Source organism: Aspergillus clavatus, genomic scaffold (assembly GCF_000002715.2).
Source record: "Aspergillus clavatus NRRL 1 1099423829805 genomic scaffold, whole genome shotgun sequence".
Taxonomy (NCBI): domain Eukaryota; kingdom Fungi; phylum Ascomycota; class Eurotiomycetes; order Eurotiales; family Aspergillaceae; genus Aspergillus; species Aspergillus clavatus.
The window spans coordinates 930,082-947,522 of record NW_001517094.1 but is presented as its reverse complement, the minus strand read 5'-3'; the positions used below and the strand labels follow the sequence as shown (position 1 = coordinate 947,522).

Genomic DNA, 17,441 nt, shown 5'->3' with positions numbered 1-17,441 from the left:
GAGGGAGGGATGGAAGAGACGGTTGCTGGAGATGGGGCAGCCCTGGAGATGCGAGGTTGAAGTTCGGGAGTCAAATTGTTCGCCAACCCGGCAGCCAATCACATGACCCGCTTTTCCAAACCAGCCTGCATTCCATCCCGACAGTTTCCTACACGCTGAACAGCAGATGTCAATATGGCATTTTTGGCGTTCTCGAGCCCAACGTCATTTGTCGAATTTCTATATATTTATTTCATTATCTTATGACAATACTAAATCTTTCTGGAGGTATCTCGAAAGGAGATATCGAATACATCGGAGTTCATACTCTCCTCGTGGTTGGCATCATAACTCCGTTCCTCCGCAATCGGGTTGAAGTCACACACATCTATCATACTCTCCTCCCGTCTCCCATAAGCAATGCTACATTGAATGGTTTCGCACAATATAAACCCTGTAACGCTATATGGAACTGAAGAAACGCTCTGGTATTTCTATTGGAAAGCCATCGGCTGTACATGAGTCTATGCTGCAAATCACTGGAAGCGGCTGGCATATTGCCTGATATTCTCCACCATCGAAATGTCCTTTGAGAATCCCAACTTGTAAGCACGCGCAGTGTCAAAGTTGGGCGTCCATGTCTGGACAATCCGATCAACATCGGCGTCATACTTCTCCTCAACGAGCTCCCGCTTTTCCTTGCCTCCAATCTCCTCCAATGCATCCAGCATCTCCTGCACGCTGACCTTCAATCCCGGTAGGTTGACAGACCGGGAATCACCAAAGGCCTCCTTGGGGATTTCTCTCGCATGCAACAAATTCTTGACAACCGTGTATGGTGAGCAGATCCACAGCTCGGTGGTCCTGCTCACCGGCAGGATGGCCTTCTTCCCATTAAATGGCTCCCGGATGATATCACTGGCGAAGCTACTGGCAGCCTGCGTGGGCGCTCCAGCTCTCACCGTCACGGTGGGTAGTCGTACGGCTCGACCGTCCAGAAATCCACGTCTCGAGTAATCATTCAGAAGCGTCTCCATGATGAGCTTCGCGGAACCGTAGGAGGACAGGGGAACGGGAGGGAAGTTGGTCTCGTCGATCACAAATCCAGCAGGCGCAAGTCCGTATACTGCCAAGGTTGAAGTGAACACGACCTTTACCCCGGGCATGGTGGCGCGTAACCTGTCCAGGATGTACCGGGTTGCGTCGAGATTCACCCGCATTCCGAGCTCAAAGTTAGCCTCGGCGCCACTGGACATGATCCCGTGTAGAAGGTAGACGGTGTCGTAGCGATTGGACTCGGTGAACAGCTCGTCGACCACGCTGGGCACTGTAAGGTCTGCCTGGATGCTCTTCACACGAGAGGCATGCTGCGCAGCAGAGGCGGGGACTGTGGGGGCGACGACATCGGTAAGAATGACTGTGGCATCAGGGGAGCTCGAAAGTAGAGCAGCAGCCAATTCCTGGCCGACGTAGCCGCCTGCGCCTGTAATAATAATAGACATGGTAAGTGTATTGTCTTGAGGTCTTCCGTGGGCGTCGAGGAAGCTAGAACAAAGAGCAAGAATTGCAGCGAGCTAACTCTAATTATTCGGTTATAGTGCAATGAATCTCTCCATCGAGCCTCCTCTAGGAAATAAAGCACATGGCCTCGATATAAATACCCTCTTCGCTTTCCCTGGGCTGCCCAATTCTGCGGGGTCAAGCGGAGAGAACTGCTCAATGACCCCCACGCCCGCCATTCAATTTCTCCGTTGATCTCAACGATGCCATCATTAGCTACCAGTGCTCTTGCGGAAAATTACCTCACGAATCCAGTTTAGCCAGTAGCCACACATACCACCACGCAAGTGTTCCGATGCGAGTGGGCGTGGACACAGCTCGTCGAGTCGGAGAACTGCCCGACTACCGAACTGATGCTGTATCATGCAACGGTCGAGCCGGCGAAAGTCCGATGGAAGGCTGCCAGCTATCAGATTTCGTCTGCGGATGCACATTTTAATATGGTGCATGAATAGAAGCACAGGTCCTACGCGCAGAACGGGCAGCGAGAGAAGACTATAAGCCATCACCTTCGTTTGATATTGAAACAGAAAATGGGTCTCGAGCGTGTTCTTCCGAAAACAACCCAGAAACCGCGAACCTGGAATATTTTTTGACTCGAACAAAAATACATTTGTCAAAAGAAACCTGGACATGGACAAGGAACAGAGTGAAGAAAAAAAAAAAAAAAAAGGAAAGGGCCATTTCAGCATATCACGGAACACTCGACGCCAGAAAAGAGCAAAAATTTATGATTAGAAACATGACAAAGAGATAAGACCCCCAAATTTTTATGCAGAACGCTTGTAGATACCAGACACTATACAGTGATCACGTTCGAAAGGCTCCAGAGTCAGCTGTTCCTTGGGCTTGATCTTCTCTTCTCTCATCTTCTGGACCTCACGGGCGAACACAACCTCGGGCTTGGCGGTACTGTCGATACAGTTGGCCTTGACGGAGACAATGACACCACCCTCGTTCTTCAGGAACATGTGAGCGTTCAGACCGACGATACGAGCCTGATCGGGCTGGGCAACATCGGCGAAGATGACATCGACCATGGGGACGAGCATACGGTAGCGGAGAGGGTGTCTGGCGTCCTCGACGATGGGGATAACGTTGGTGCGGTGAGTAGCCATGCCGATCAGGTCACGACCGGAACGGTGAGAGAATTCAACAGCGTAGACGTTTCCAGTGGGGCCGACAATATCAGCGACGTGACTGACGGAGGTACCGCTGGCGGAACCCAGGTACAGAACCTTGGAGCCAGGCTTCATGTAGATTTCATCAAGACCACCGAGGATACCGGCAGCCATCTTGGAACGGAAAGGATTCCAAACACGGTACTCGGTCTTGGTAACGGCGCCATCCTCAGTGGCGGGACCCTCGACAGCAATGCGCTTCTCACCATAGACGGACTCGCCAGGAGTCAAGTTCTTGGTGACGAGCAGATCTTCCTTACCGCCACGGGCAACAAAGACACCAGCGTGACGATGGGGCTCCTGTGATTTTCCATATTAGCAACAGCTTCCGTGATTCTCTGCATCTAGCCAGATTGGAAAGACATACAATGATGACCTTGGCACCACCCCTGGCACCGCTGGCACCGCCGCGGCCACCACCACGGCCACCACGGCCTCCACGGTCTCCAAAGCCGCCTAAAGTTGATGAAGAGATCGAGTTAGCGTGCCGTTTTTCCAAGGGGACTCAGCATGCCAGGCAAGCTTTCAGCTGTTACGAGCTGGATTTCACAAGGAGAGCCAGTTCGAATGATAACAGCACAGCAGACTAGAGCATATATGCCTGTTGACTGTCCCAGGTCGAGGAGCTGATCATGAACAAACCTCTGCCACCGCGTCCACGACCACCACCACGGCCACCGCCGCGACCACCACGGTCTCCAAAGCCGCCTAGAGTTGACGAAAAGATCAAGTTAGCGTGCCGTTTTTCCAAGGGGACTCAGCATGCCAGGCAAGCTTTCAGCTGTTACGAGCTGGATTTCACAAAGAGAGCCAGTTCGAATGATAACAGCACAGCGCACTAGAGCATATATGCCTGTTGACTGTCCCAGGTTGAGGAGCTGATCATGAACAAACCTCTGCCACCGCGACCACCACCACCCCGAGGCGCACCACGGCCACCACGGGCACCGCCGCGACCACCTCCTCTAGGAGCACCGAAACCCATTGTATGTTATAATGTGATAGTTATCGAAAGAGATTGATATCGAAGTCGTTCACAGCCGAACAAGAAGGCTGAGAAGCAAAGGTGCGGAGCTGCTGTAACAGCGCTGAGGAAAGGGCAAGAAAAAAAAGTTTTCGTAGCGTCAAGAGGACAGTGAAAACTGCTGCGATAGGATAAATCTAAATGCGGATAGAATGAAATGGCCTTCAAATAGCAGCTTCTGCGATAATTCCGCACCCGCGCTGGTTTTCAAAATTCGTCGAGGCCGTGCTGCTCGTCGTTTTGTAGCGGTCGAGAATTTTCAGACTGAGCATTTGGATCTTTCAAAAATCAGAATTGACCTAGGCCGGATAGGGATTAGTGCGCCTCTGACTGGTGTGGAAACTTTGCTATCACGTGATGCTTGCTGTCGGAATAGCGAGATCACCTGACTCCAAGGAGCCCTTTTTCAATTGGACCAAGGAAGGCACTGCTTCTACGTGACTATCATTATTTGATCGCTGATGAATGGATATTGGGAATGCATTCGTCAATAATTAGGCTAATCGTGTCAAACTCGACCAGCTGTCAATATGTCCAAATATATATACATTACAAAAGCCAATGTGCCGCGATGCCCTAGGTATCTCACTTCCCGAAGAAATAGTAATTGGCTGCATATTGCACTGTAATCACAGGCGGCATGTTCTGGCAGGTCTTGGGCGGTGCTCCTGAGGCAGTATCAACGCGATAGACACTTGAGTAGTCTCCAATGGTGCCATTGATCGTTGAGAGGTAGAGCCATGTGACAGCACCATTGGCACCCTTGACTGCGTTGGATGGCGCCGGTAGTTCAGCCTGTTTCTTTGTGTAGGCTACTCCGTATTGGCGACTCGGGGTCGTGTCGAAGTTGAACACTGGTACAGGCCCTGAGAAGAAATGGTGGCCCAGTAGATTGATGTTTGCCGGTGGGAGAGGATCCCATGGATTCTTAGGGACCTGCATCTTATATACGATGTTCGGAAGCATGGCCAGCATGTCCGGGAACTTCGCTGCGATACAGGTTGCGTTGTAGAGGCTCGCAACAGCCCCAATGGCCACTGGTTTCGAGTCTGCGGTTGAGGTCGCGCAGGTGTAGTTCTGAATGGTGTTAGATACCTTGACCAGATATGGATGATTTGATTCATCAGCATGTACTAACCTGAGTACCGCGACCAACAGCGACATATAATGGTTTCTGGCTACTGGGGGACGGTAGTCCAGAGGCGAAAGCGGGCAGGGCAATCCTGGATGTGTCGCATGACATCGAGGCAGCAAAAGCATCCTTTGCACTGTCGATGTACTTGCTCACTCTGCCATAAAACTCCCCCAGCTCGTCTGAGTAGTCATAGGTGTTGTCAAATAATGTAGGAGCTGCACCAGCTGATGCTGTCAGCCAGGCAGAGAGCAGGATAAATGGCCGCATCTTGTATTTCTTGCGAAACAGCTACTCTTTCTTGTAACGCGTATACCCAGCAACGCACTGCGTCGGTGATAGTGGAGTGGAGATGTGTCGAAGTTGCCTGTTGAGTGGAGATGGAGTTTCAATGGGAATATAGTAGGAAGCCTGTGGCGCTGATGCAACTGAGGGGGTATTTGAAATCAACTGGTAATGAATGTAAGAGAAGAGGGAGATAATGAGAGACAAGGGGCCCGCCCAGAGGAAGTATACATGAACGAAGAGAGAAAGAAACAAAGAAATGGTCCATGGACCGTGACTTGGGCGTAAGCATGTCTTTATTGCACACATACGATGCAAACGCCATGTCCATGTCGGTTCCCCAGGCATGAGCTCCTCCCGGCCTGCCACAGGATCATAAATTGCACGGATCTCTTGACTGCATCTCGTCAGAGTTGAAATATAGAAACAACCAATTTAGGTCCGAAACCTGAGTCGTAGGATCTATTAACAACCTCGAGTTAGGAAACTGCTAGACCCGCCCACCCTGGCCGTGTAGCACGGAATTCGCTCATTGGCGCCAGTGTGCGCTGGTCGAATCGCTCAGGCTTCGTCGGGAGTTTACTCGAAACGGCGTGTGCTCACTGGGCGGTACATGCTGCAGAAGAAACGCCTTCCTTGCACCCAGATTGGTGCGTCTGACTCGGTATTCCTGACGATTACCGGCTCATTGGAGCTTGCATGTGTGGATGAGATCCGGCTGGCCTTTCTTCGCGCTGATTGGTATCGAACTCTCCGACCTCCTTGGGTGTCTAATTATATCCCCGTCTCGCATGGACGGCGCTTAGGGATATTGCCAGCCTGGGTTAGCGTGAAGAGTGCCATGGAGACCAATCCTTTGCCTATCAGTGGCGATCCTTGTTGCTATTTTTCCTTCTGCATCTCTGCGATCAGACGCGCATGGGTATTAAACAGACAAACTTCAACCGGAGCGTTTGGATACTTTGGAGATATATCCTGTTGCGGGGTAATCTCCGCGGTGGAAGTGGAGGCTCACAATAGTTATTCCATATGCAGCCATCCATTGTCAACTGAGCTATACCAGTTGCGCAAAGGCTTTTACCATGGTGCTAATATGTTAAGTGTGCCATACGTTCTCAACTCTACTTGGGACATGAAGTAGACTTAACCACTACTCTTCAATAGAAGCTGTTTTGGATTATAAAGACAAATATAACGGCGTTCTTTCAACAAGGCCCGGGTGGTCTAGTGGTATGATTCTCGCTTAGGGATTAACCCAAGCATATCTGCGAGAGGTCCCGCGTTCGATCCGCGGCTCGGGCCAACACCTTATTTTTTGGTTTTTTTTTTCTTCTTCTTCTTTTTCTTCTTCTTCTTCTATCTACTATAGAAGAAGTAGGTAGTATCACAGGAACAGACCCACTCTGCACAGAGTAGATAAGCAACAATGGCCTGTGTGCATGGACCGACAATGCTGCTCATACGTCAATGATGCACTTGGCTGACCTGTAGTCGTCCCTTGAGGTGTAAACATACCCATCAACATGGGAAACAGCACATGACGGCAGGGAAGCGTGATGGCTCATCCCCACACTCTGGTCACGTAGATAAAAGATGCTCCATTCACGGGATAACAGACCCAGATCAATACATACTACATAGCCAGTGAAGCAATATATCCATAACGACGGCTAGATAACTACATCTTCCCGACTCCATAAACGCCCAGTCCAAAAATAGGGAGTCTCACATGGAAGGCCCGGTGCAGCCATTAGGTTACTTGATTGAAACCCTCTGCCTGCCAATTATCACCGTGTAGCTTCCCACCACTACCACCGTAGCCACTGCTACTTCCGGACCCGCCAGCGCCGGCCATGGCAGCAGCAGCAGCAGCACCTAGACTGGCACCGCTGTTTCTCTCAATCTCCGTGGAGCTCATCATATACAGAACCAGGAAAAGTAAGACATGAAGCGCAAAGCAATATCCCGCGAAGAGGTTCCGGCTGGTTCGGTTGGCCAGGATAATGCGCGTGAGAGAGAATACGACCCTCTCAGGTAGGCTCATGCGCTTGTATGCACGCACTGACTCGCGACCTCGGAAAGCAGCAAACGGGGAAAGGTTCGCTTCGTATGCAGTCTGGTACCGGTCCAACGAAAGACCGGAAGGCGTGTCCGCCGAAAAATGGACGGACGAACTGCTGGGCTTGTTAGCATAGGCAGAGGCAGAGGATGCTGCCCCATGGCCACGGCTATACGTGGAGACATATCGCGTTTTCTCATAGAGATTGAGATTATCCTTCTGAAGGGAAGCAACCTCCTGCCGAAGGGACTTGACTGTGCTGTACAGCTTGGACAGTTCCTCTTCCAGCTCCGCATTTTTCGTCTTGAATCGGTCTCGCTGTGCCTGTATCATGGGCAAAAGGCCTGAACCACCGCCCACGGGCTCACCGGCGCGAATAGACTCCATTGTATTGGCGGATGCTGCCGCCTGGTCGAAGCCCGAGATGATTGACGAGGTCGGTGAAACTGCCCCCCTCCGAGACGAGTGGGGATACCTTGAGCTATAGGTCCCTGCCACGGACATTGCCGAAGACGGGAAAGCATTCGCTGCCTCTTGTTGCACACGGAGTAAGTCATTCTCAAGGGTCGTGGAGAGCTGTTGAGATTTCTCCAATTCCTGCTTGGTGCTGGTTAGGTCTTCCCGAAGAAGCTCTAGTTGCCCTTGCAGATCGCGGTGTGAGACACGAAGTACAGTCAGCTCATCTGTGAGCTTCTTGTTTCGTGCCAGAAGCAGCTGCTCCAGACTGGTATTTTTAGAGCCATCCCTGGACCTCGAAGAAGAACCATTGGCAGTGGTCCCGGCGTCATTGTTGACGAGTTCCGCAACCTCGTCATCGTCGCCGTCGCCCACAGAGAACTCGATAGACTGAAGAAGGATTAGCGAGCCCGTCGTAGCGCTATGTGCTCATAGATGCAATCCATACCTTGATCATTTCCAACTCTCGACGGATATCCTCGTAGTCAGCAGTCTTTTCCAACCGCGACCGCAGTTCATCTCTCTCCGCCGCGACCTTTGACCCTTGTCTCTCAAGCTGTGAAATCTTAGACTCCCATGTGTGGCGCACCGAATCTCGGTCATACCGTGCGGCATCTAACTTGCGCAGCAGTGAAGAGTTCTCTGATTGCAGGCGAAGATAAGCGGGATCATCCTCGACCGAGGTTGCCTGTGCTGTTTGCGACGAATGCGAGACAGCCTGAGCCAGCTCAAGCCTAAGTTGTTCGTTCCGCGCCTCTACTTCAGCAAGCCGCAGGCTGGTTTTTTCTAAATCAGCAGACACAAGTTCTAGCTCCGCAGCGGCCGCCCCATGGTGGGAGCTGTCACCACCATCATCTTCTTGTCCTAATCGCTGAGATACCTCGTAGCTTGCCTTGACCTCCTTCAGCAAGCGTTCCTGATTTTCAACCTTCTCCTCCAGGGTTTTCTCTTTCGCAGCCCAGTTATTCGTCTTCTCCGCCAGGACAGCTGACCATGACGACTCAATTTCCTTGATCTTGGCTTCCTGGTTGTCCTCCAGATTCTTTCTTGCAGACCTTTCCTCCTGGAGTCGCTTCTCGGTATCATCCAGCTGGGATGTGAGACGATTAACGGATGCTTGCAATTGCTCTTTCTCGGACGTCAATTTGGGTACGGTTTGCTCAGAAAGGACGAGGGAGTCAACGGATGCTTCGAGAAGCGGATAAGGGTCAGGAGCTTCCGATAGTGACGAATATAGCTGTAGAAACGCGGATGACGAGGCTTTTCCTTGGTTGGTCAGGAGATCAATGAAGCTTTGGTACGCTGTCGCATGTTAGCCCTTGGAGCAGATATCGATACTGTTCAGACCGAGACCGACATTTTAGGAGGCTCTTGTATTCTGCGAGCTTGGAAGAGTCGTCCAACTTCCGGAAGTCCTTGGTCTTTTGCGCAAGGTCCTTTCTCTGGACCAGCGCATCTCGTTGCTGAGCGACGATATCCGAGGCGGTAGAATCTAGTTTTGCGACAGTTGTATTCAGATCGATACCTATTTTGAAATCAAGGCTTTAGTACCGGCAAGGTAAAAGATAAACAGCAAGCGATGAGTGGCGACATACTTCTCCAAGCCGCAATGGCACGCTGAAACTTGTTGGCCCCCTCTAAGTGTTGTTCGGAGGTGGCATTTTCGGACTCGTGGCCATCTTGGTTGTTAGATTCGGGAACAATGCCTTCCGTTATCGCAAAGGTATCCATGATTTGTGTCTCCAATCCCGGGAATCGCTATGGAAGGGCCAAGTCCATCAGATACCGAAAATCAAACAACGCTCTCTATCGAGCAAGGCAACAACTAAACGGGGCGGTTTATCTGTGATACGGAGACCGTTGACAGTTGACACGCGGAGCGGATTGATGGTTGTTCCGAACGCGTAAGCTGGTCTCCTCAGGCACAAGGGACCGAGGACTTAATAATTTATACATTGGTCAAGAAGCATAGGGTGAAATTTTAGAAGGCATTGTCTTCGATCACAGCTGGATACTGACTTGAAGCCCTGACTGTACCAATTATCTCATTTTCTAAACTGCAATGCGAGACTCCACGGTCATTGCTAACTAAATGAGAATCGCCGAGGTATGATTCTAGCATATACATTGATCAATGAGGCTGCAACGTGGGTGAAATACCGCTGAAAGATGAGATATGGAAATCGATTTCCCGCACAGCTGCGAGTGCAATGTCTCTTCCATTCTTTCTCACCCACGAACCCCTTCTTTATTTTCAGCCACGTTGGTCTCCTGTTCTTGGTCTGAAGATCTCTCTTGATCTTGATAATTCACCCAGCGGATCAGGCTCTCACATAATCGGTCAAGGACCCACTCTGGCTCCGACTGTACTGAAAGCATCGGACTTGATTCCCCAATCCAATCCCAATCCAGAATACCAAAATCATCCTCGTGTAGTACCATACCGTGGGGATCGGGACTAGTGAACCGAATCAAGCTCATGATCTCGACCCATTCCTCGTAGCCGTAGTGTTTCGAAGGGCTTTGGAGTGCATCCTTGGTGGTTCTCTGGATCGCGAGTGCAAGTTGCTGGGCTAAATCCGTCGCAGTCGAAACCTGAGCGAGTTCTTCAAGAGATTTCGGACGATGAGAGGATTTGTCATCCCCATGACGAGACTTTCCTGGTTCAACGTCACCATCGGTGAACCCTTCTCGTCTGTTCTCTTCCCCCTGTTCGCCAGCAAAGGAGGACATATGTAGTCTTCGAAGGAGACCTCTATAATTGGCTGCTTGGGGAAGGACGGTCCAATCCGCGGCGACATCCGTAGCTCGTTTGAACCAGGCAACGACGGTGTCGCTCAATCCTGAGATAAGAATGGTCATGGTCGGAATTGCGATGAGAGACCACACCACAAAGAAAGGTCTAGCTGCGTTGGTAGTAGGGGTGAAATCACCGTATCCAATTGTCAGAAGCGAACAGAACCCGAAGTATAAGGAATCGAAATATGTCCAATTTTCCTCAAGCCGCCAGAAAACCAGTGCACCACAACTCCACACTATGCCGAACATGATTAGGCTCATTACTAAGTTATACGTCCGACGAAAGACGGTGGTCTTGTGTTGAACGGCTCGCATGGCATCAAATCGATCTTTTTCTTCTCTCAAGATGATAAGTTTTGACCGACCTTTTAGTCCTCGAGCCCAGGAGCCGATGTTGGTCTTCATCGGATGCCTGTCCGAAGAACGGGAACGGTATTCGATCTCCGCTGGTCCTTCCAACCCACTAGTGTATGATGCATTTCGTACTGCGCCCCTATGATGGTCGGGTATTGTGGTACTGGCATGTCTGACGATTGTCTGTCGTTTTCGCTCGAAGTGCTTCCGAATAACATTCTCATATTGGACTTCTTTGGCGAATTGATTGATGCTTCCGATCACCAAGCCTAGTATGACAATGCCCACTACCGCATAGGGAAAGACTATACCTCGACCCACGGCAGAAATAGGTACAATATCGCCATATCCCAGAGTTAAGATCGTTATATCTGAGAAATATAGCGCATCTGCGAAAGATATGTCTATGAGTTCGTGAAATATTGCAGCACCTACCAAGAGCCAGGCGACAAATGAAAAAGTCTGCAAGATCAAAGTCCGCTGGTTATCAGTACGAGCAGCATATTGTGGATAATGCCCCAATACGTAGCCAAGCATGTTGATCATCAAGAGGACGCTGAGAACGAAGTGAAGGGCCGCCGAAATAACGGCACTCCAATAAGCCTGGGAATAGACCTGCCCCGGCGGCACTGGGCTTGCATAGACATTCATCGTAACAGTTGCTGCGATCAACTGGTCGACTCTCAGGTCAGAACTTGTTCAGCAGGCTAGACCACCTCACTCACTAAAATTGTCGACAATGACCAGCTGATTATCGACGCAGGAAAAGCTATTGTATAACGTATAATTCGCGTAAAGTTGCATAGTAGAAAGACATTTCCGGTCACTCCAAACGCAAGAGAAGAAGCATTCAGTGCAATGGCCCTGCGAGGGTCAGCTTCGTTGAGTCGAGCGAAAATATACGCCCAGGCGCCTCTCTTACCATCTAGGATCATGAAAGCCAACTTGTACAACGTCTCCAAATGAATCTACCTTGTCATGAATGATATTGCTCCTCCATGGCATGACCAACGCAACTATTGACATAACATTTGAGAGCGGGGCGGATGCAGCAGCGATAAGGGGAATCGCGGTGGAGGCAAACCACCAATCTTGAGGCTCATCATCGTCGGGAGGCCGTGGGTTGAATTGGCTTCGAAGCCATTGCCCCCATGATTGCTGATCGGAGTTATCAGAGGCCTGATCGGTATAGGTATTGACGGCGTCGTCGGGGTTTTCGTTCACATGGGAATCCATTTCTGTATTTGCGTCCCACTAGGGTAACCAGAAAAGTGGTGACCAGACATCTTATTCCGCGCGCTTCATCATCATGAAGATCTGAAAATGCTAGACGTCACTGGCAGTATGAGCTGCGCTCTCTTGATGAGGTAGGCTGTCGTAACAACAGCTGCAATAGTGGTCTAGAATCAATGCAGATACTTCACGTTGGTCAAATCTTCAGCAGAACCCCCAAGGCCAATTTGGAGTGATTTGAAAGGAATGTAGGATGTACCTTTGTGCGTATTTATCCATCTTCGAAAGTGGCAGCTGTGGCTTGGATGAGAAAGGGCCCAGAGGTGACAGAGGGACATGTGCGGGGAGGATCTTCCAGCAGTGATTCTAATTCGTTCCGCCCGATCCGTCATACGGTCATTTATCATTATTAGACATCTTCTGCACATTATAGTATAATAATTATACAATATTTTAAGCTTAGCGCCCTCCATTCAAGGTAGGCGGTATAATGAGGTGAGTTCAGCACCCGCCCGATTATAATACGGAGTATACTGATTAGTCTATAATAATAATACCTATAATTATTATACGAACGTAATAGGCTTAGCGCTGAATGGTTGGCTGGCTCAACGCGCTCATATTCTGTATGTTAAAAGGTATCCCATGGTTTTTTAACACTCTATTTCTCCACTAATACTTGTACATACTGTGTATAGAATAAAATTAGGGTCTCTAGATTGATCTTCTTCAGTACTACTTTATTATCTGGTTTTATACTCTTAGGTGCTAAAATAGCTCATTAAAATACTAGAAAGTATGACCTTCGCGGTATCCTTTCACCTAAGTTAGCTGGAAATATATATTTCACCATGCTAAGATAGTATTCGAAGGGACCTCAATGCGTCGTAAGCGATATCAGACATACTTGAGGGTCGGTTTCCACTGTACACAATCAGGGAATACGCATAGGACATTTGTCTTTCAACAGTAGCCAATCTCAAGGTCTTTGACAAGCCACTTTGTACCTGCTGTAGCGCCACGGCCATGGAAAATCATTGTAATAGATAGCATCCAGTCCATGTGCCGCGCGGATGATTCGAACTCCTGCGTATTCTGGCGTTTTCCCGGATGCCATTGATGCGTGGTATGCACCTCTAGAGGTGCCCATCATTAAACGAGAAGCAGAGAACGCTTATCAAGTAGTCTCGATGGGTGTGGTGGTGTGCCTTTCAATAAGTAGTGATAATGAAGACTTATGCCTGGGGCATCAATCATGTGGAGCTCCACCTGCTGACACATCAAGGTCCCCCGGTTCAGGCCCACTTTTTGAGGCATCAACTCCGCCGAGCTCCCAATGCTCGTGTTGTTTCCCCTCACGATCCATGAGTTCATGACCGGTTTGTGTTGAGCGTGCCAGAGCTGGTCTCAGTATGGTGTCCGGAGATGATGGCATTGGCCCTCGAAAAAAGAGGAAGATTACTGCTCAGAAAGCAGCTCCTTATGTGCTTCGATCTTTGTTAGACCAGGTGCCATTAACCGCCGAGGACCCGCCAGCTGATGATGTCTACATCACTTGTGTCGAGTACTGGAGTGAGTACCCGATCTTTCTGTCTTCTACTCATATGAGAGGTAATTGATTGAATGACTGAAATGCTTGTTATGTCCCAGATGATAACCTCTACATTGGCACTTCCGTTGCGGAGATCCTCCATTTCGTCTGCTTTCCGCCGGACCCGTCCGACAAGTCGCTCGAACCCTCCTTTATCCTAGCCTCCAGACTGCCTATACCATTTTCGCAGAACTCCCAATTCGCTGCAAAACATCCTGGAATCCAGCAAATTGTTCTACTTCCCTCTGTCAACAAAGCATGCGTGCTTTGCAATGGGACCGTCACCTTCTATCATCTGCCCGAGCTCAGTCCAGCCTTTGGCAATACGAAAGTCAACAATTGTCGCTGGATTGGGGGTCTAGACTTGAATGCAGATGGCAATGACAACACCAATCCGGTGGTTCTGATTGGGGCGCAAAGCAGAATGATGTTGGTGCGAATCGGCGAGGATGCTCGGCGCGTTCGGAACATCGAGTTTCCTGCTTGTCTCATGGCATCGCGAAGAGGAAGCATCGCGTGTGCGGCCGATTCATACGCTTATTCATTGCTCGAGGTGGAACATCAACAGAAGATACCTTTATTTCCCATTTCCTCATCGAATGAAGTCTTTGTATCAGGCCATGTGGAGGATATGCCTACAGCTTCGTCTCCGCCCCCGCACAGCGGAGGCGCACATGGGAGAAGCTCCAGCTCAAATACTCTGGTTGGAATGCTCCAACCAAATCCGCCGTCCTTTCAGCAGAATCGGTCACGCTCTGCGACACCCGAACTTTCTCTCGACTCCGGGACTCCACGACGGTCAATCTCGCAGGATCGGAGTCGAAACGCATCGCCACGGACATCATTCGAAAACCAGTCAGCGGAACCACAGGCTGGCGCTGTCGGGGACAAAAAGCCACTTCCAGCATTGCCGAAACAGACCGTGACGCACTTGAAACCGCACATCGTTTCTCCGACGCCATCAGAATTCTTGTTGATTACTGGAACAGAAGAGAAAGAACCAGGAGTGGGGATGTTTGTCAATCTAGATGGTGACGTTGTTCCCCGAGGCACGCTCAATTTTCACAGGTACCCTGAATCAGTTGTCATTGACAGAGGGGAAGAGAACAACCTGATGCAATCGCCTGGAGACACGCATGATGAATTTGTTCTTGCGGTCATAGAGATGGAGCAAGAAGGAAAATGCGGTAAATGGCTAGAGGTGCAACCGTGGGATGTGGATCCAAGAGAAGAAGAGAATCCCAAGAGTTGGGTAGAAATACCTTTCACCGAAGGGGTGCTGTCTTGCCCTGTGGGCATCTGCCATACATTAAGCTCTAGCCAGCTCGAAATTGATGAAGTGGGGAAATTACTACAGATGGTTCGACTGAAGACACCCTCTCTTTCTCCTCATATACCGGCGACAGACCCAAGGACTCAGGCATCGATCGAGCAGCTCCAGAAGGAGAAGGAACTCTTTGAGTCACAAGAGCTAACGGACACTGAAGGGTCCAAGAAAGGGGACGGAACATCGGAACGAGGATGGGAGGCAGAGCGTAACAACGAAGAAGCCATATTTGCCCGGGCTCTGGGTCAGACTAAGAGCAGCCTAATACTGTGGTCCGGCAATCGAATCTGGAGAGTTGTTAGGAATCCATTAACGACCCAGCTGAATGATGTTTTGCATGAAGCCCAGGGATCCAAAGACCTGATGTACGCAGATTTGAAGAGGGACATGATTATGCATGTATTTGAACAGGTCCAAGTCGCCGAACCGCGCTCAGAAGCTGAGTTTCTAGGCCTAAACTTTGTGAAACAGAAGTCAAGTCTCCTTCTCTTTGGCGATCTGATTTTCATGGGCTCAGATGCCAGGGATGAGTCGGCTATCAATACTACGGAGCGGGTGCTGATCGATGGAGGCTTGGATCCTCGAGTCATCTTGTTGTTGATCCCAAAATTGCGACATGAGGCTCTACAAGGCCCGCAGGGTATTTGGGCTCATGGCGGCCTGGCGCAGGCTGCAGAGATCTACTTACAACGCCTAGAGAAGGCAGAAAAGCAGTCCAAGGAATTGAGTGCACTTGATACCGGAGTCTTGGACATGATCAAACGCTTCCTCTTGTCGTGGCAGCAGAAGAGGGGTTATGGCAGCATCACGGACGAGATCTATGTGTTCGATAGCGTTGATGCGGCTCTCCTGCATCTGCTCCTGGAACGGGAATCCATATTGCTAGCAGAGCAGAGCCCGGTCTCATCGATCCGCTCAGAGCTAAACAAGCTTGTCGACACCTGGAAGGGTAACTTCGACCGGGCAGTAACATTATTAGAGAGTTATCACCGGCTTTACCTCCTTAGCCGGCTGTATCAAAGTCAGAAGATGTCGCGAAATGTTCTCAAGACGTGGCAAAGAATCATTGAAGGCGAGGAGGATGTGGGTGGAGAGGTGACTGGCCCAGGTGTTGAAGCTCAAATGCGCAGATACCTGGTCAAGATCAAAGACGCGCAGCTTGTTGAGGAATACGGATCGTGGCTTGCGGGACGCAACCCTGACCTTGGTATCCAAGTCTTTGCAGACAACACTAGCAGAGTCAAACTCGAGCCAGCGGATGTTGTGACTGTGCTCAAGGAGCGCGCGCCGAACGCAGTGCAGGTGTATTTGGAACACCTCGTTTTTGCGAAGAATGTAAGTTCGATGGTAGTCGTTTTACTAAACCCATCGTCGGATGCTGATTCGTGCAGTACACCCAATATGCGGATGATCTTCTTTCCTACTATCTAGATACCGTGCTGTCGGTCCTTGAAACCTCACCTGCCGCTCGAGAGTCTCTCGCAGAGTCTTACAGCACCTACCGGGCGCTGCGACCGCCCAAACCGACGTACATGAACTTCATCACGGAGAACACACCGTCGGAACCGTGGTGGCAATCACGGCTTCGGCTGCTGCAGTTGCTCGGCGGCGGAAGCAGCAGCCAATTTTCCTCGATGCCGCCCCCTTCGAAACTGACATACTCGATCCCCGCAGTCCTTGCGCGGATCGAACCCTTCCAGAACGAGCTTGTCTCGGAATCCGTCATCCTGGACGGCCTCCAAGGCCGGCACCGGGAGGCCCTCCACCTGCTGACGCACGGACTCGGCGACTACGACTCCGCAGTACGGTACTGCCTGTTCGGTGGGCCTCACAGCGCCCACTCCACCGGGCCCGCAGTCGAGCTGGCCGACAAGGCACACCAGACGGAGCTCTTCCGGTACCTTCTCGACGAATTTTTACAAATCCAAGACATCTCGGAGCGGATCGAACGGACCAGTGATCTGCTGGGGCGGTTCGCAGCGTGGTTCGACGTCACAGAAGTTCTGCGGCTCGTCCCCGATGACTGGAGCGCCGATATCCTGCGCGGGTTCCTGGCGCACGTCTTCCGGGTCCTGGTTTCGCAGACGCGGGAGGCGCGCATTGAGCGGGCGCTGAGCGCGAGCCTGAGCCTACGTGTGGGCGCGGAGTATATCTCGGGAATGGAGAAGGCAGGGGCGTGGCTTGAGGATGATTCGGGGGTAAGGAGGTTGAAAGACGCCGGTCCTGGTGCGGGTGCAGCGGACCCGGACGCCAATCTGGCTTCCGGCGCAGGGCAGGTGGTTGAGGACACGAGTGAGTTTGGGGATATGGTGGTTCCTGAACAGACCGGATCCTGAGGCATCTGTTGTTTCTTGTTCGTGGTCGGTCTATCAATGTATATTTGCAAACTATATACTACGATGTCTTAATGATAATGCTAGAGATAAAAGTACTCATGAAACAACTCCCTTCACTCAACCAA

The 17,441-nt window shown here is 50.6% G+C and overlaps 6 protein-coding genes and 1 non-coding gene across 7 annotated transcripts, besides 6 other annotated features; 2 read left to right on the top strand and 5 right to left on the bottom strand.

Annotated features, from left to right (window-relative positions):
* Nucleotides 1–515: 515 nt before the first annotated feature.
* Nucleotides 516–1,481, bottom strand: ACLA_021210 (SDR family oxidoreductase; the record flags this gene model as incomplete). The annotated part of the gene is made up of 1 exon (XM_001268837.1): nt 516–1,481. One exon carries the CDS (start codon nt 1,479–1,481, stop codon nt 516–518), a length of 966 nt encoding a protein of 321 aa, XP_001268838.1.
* Nucleotides 1,482–2,309: 828 nt separating this feature from the next.
* Nucleotides 2,310–3,705, bottom strand: ACLA_021200 (rRNA methyltransferase NOP1; the record flags this gene model as incomplete). The annotated part of the gene is made up of 4 exons (XM_001268836.1): nt 2,310–3,020; nt 3,088–3,176; nt 3,363–3,428; nt 3,615–3,705. 4 exons carry the CDS (start codon nt 3,703–3,705, stop codon nt 2,310–2,312), a joined length of 957 nt encoding a protein of 318 aa, XP_001268837.1.
* Nucleotides 3,102–3,161: a microsatellite.
* Nucleotides 3,135–3,639: a microsatellite.
* Nucleotides 3,361–3,413: a microsatellite.
* Nucleotides 3,613–3,684: a microsatellite.
* Nucleotides 3,706–4,329: 624 nt separating the features above from the next.
* Nucleotides 4,330–5,146, bottom strand: ACLA_021190 (uncharacterized protein; the record flags this gene model as incomplete). Its single annotated transcript, XM_001268835.1, has 2 exons — nt 4,330–4,821; nt 4,883–5,146. 2 exons carry the CDS (start codon nt 5,144–5,146, stop codon nt 4,330–4,332), a joined length of 756 nt encoding a protein of 251 aa, XP_001268836.1.
* A 1,228-nt stretch (nt 5,147–6,374) lies between these two features.
* ACLA_021180 lies at nt 6,375–6,463 on the top strand. The gene has a single exon. It is a non-coding gene; the product is annotated as a tRNA-Pro (tRNA).
* A 19-nt stretch (nt 6,464–6,482) lies between these two features.
* Nucleotides 6,483–6,519: a microsatellite.
* Nucleotides 6,490–6,519: a microsatellite.
* Nucleotides 6,520–6,911: 392 nt separating this feature from the next.
* ACLA_021170 (CCAAT displacement transcription factor COY1) lies at nt 6,912–9,407 on the bottom strand (the record flags this gene model as incomplete). Its single annotated transcript, XM_001268834.1, has 4 exons — nt 6,912–8,066; nt 8,125–8,978; nt 9,034–9,201; nt 9,272–9,407. 4 exons carry the CDS (start codon nt 9,405–9,407, stop codon nt 6,912–6,914), a joined length of 2,313 nt encoding a protein of 770 aa, XP_001268835.1.
* A 498-nt stretch (nt 9,408–9,905) lies between these two features.
* ACLA_021160 (potassium channel family protein) lies at nt 9,906–12,065 on the bottom strand (the record flags this gene model as incomplete). The annotated part of the gene is made up of 3 exons (XM_001268833.1): nt 9,906–11,501; nt 11,555–11,693; nt 11,752–12,065. The coding sequence occupies 3 exons, from the start codon at nt 12,063–12,065 to the stop codon at nt 9,906–9,908; spliced, it is 2,049 nt and encodes a 682-aa protein (XP_001268834.1).
* A 1,409-nt stretch (nt 12,066–13,474) lies between these two features.
* ACLA_021150 (putative TGF beta receptor associated protein 1) lies at nt 13,475–17,316 on the top strand (the record flags this gene model as incomplete). The annotated part of the gene is made up of 3 exons (XM_001268832.1): nt 13,475–13,634; nt 13,713–16,315; nt 16,372–17,316. The coding sequence occupies 3 exons, from the start codon at nt 13,475–13,477 to the stop codon at nt 17,314–17,316; spliced, it is 3,708 nt and encodes a 1,235-aa protein (XP_001268833.1).
* Nucleotides 17,317–17,441: the final 125 nt, after the last annotated feature.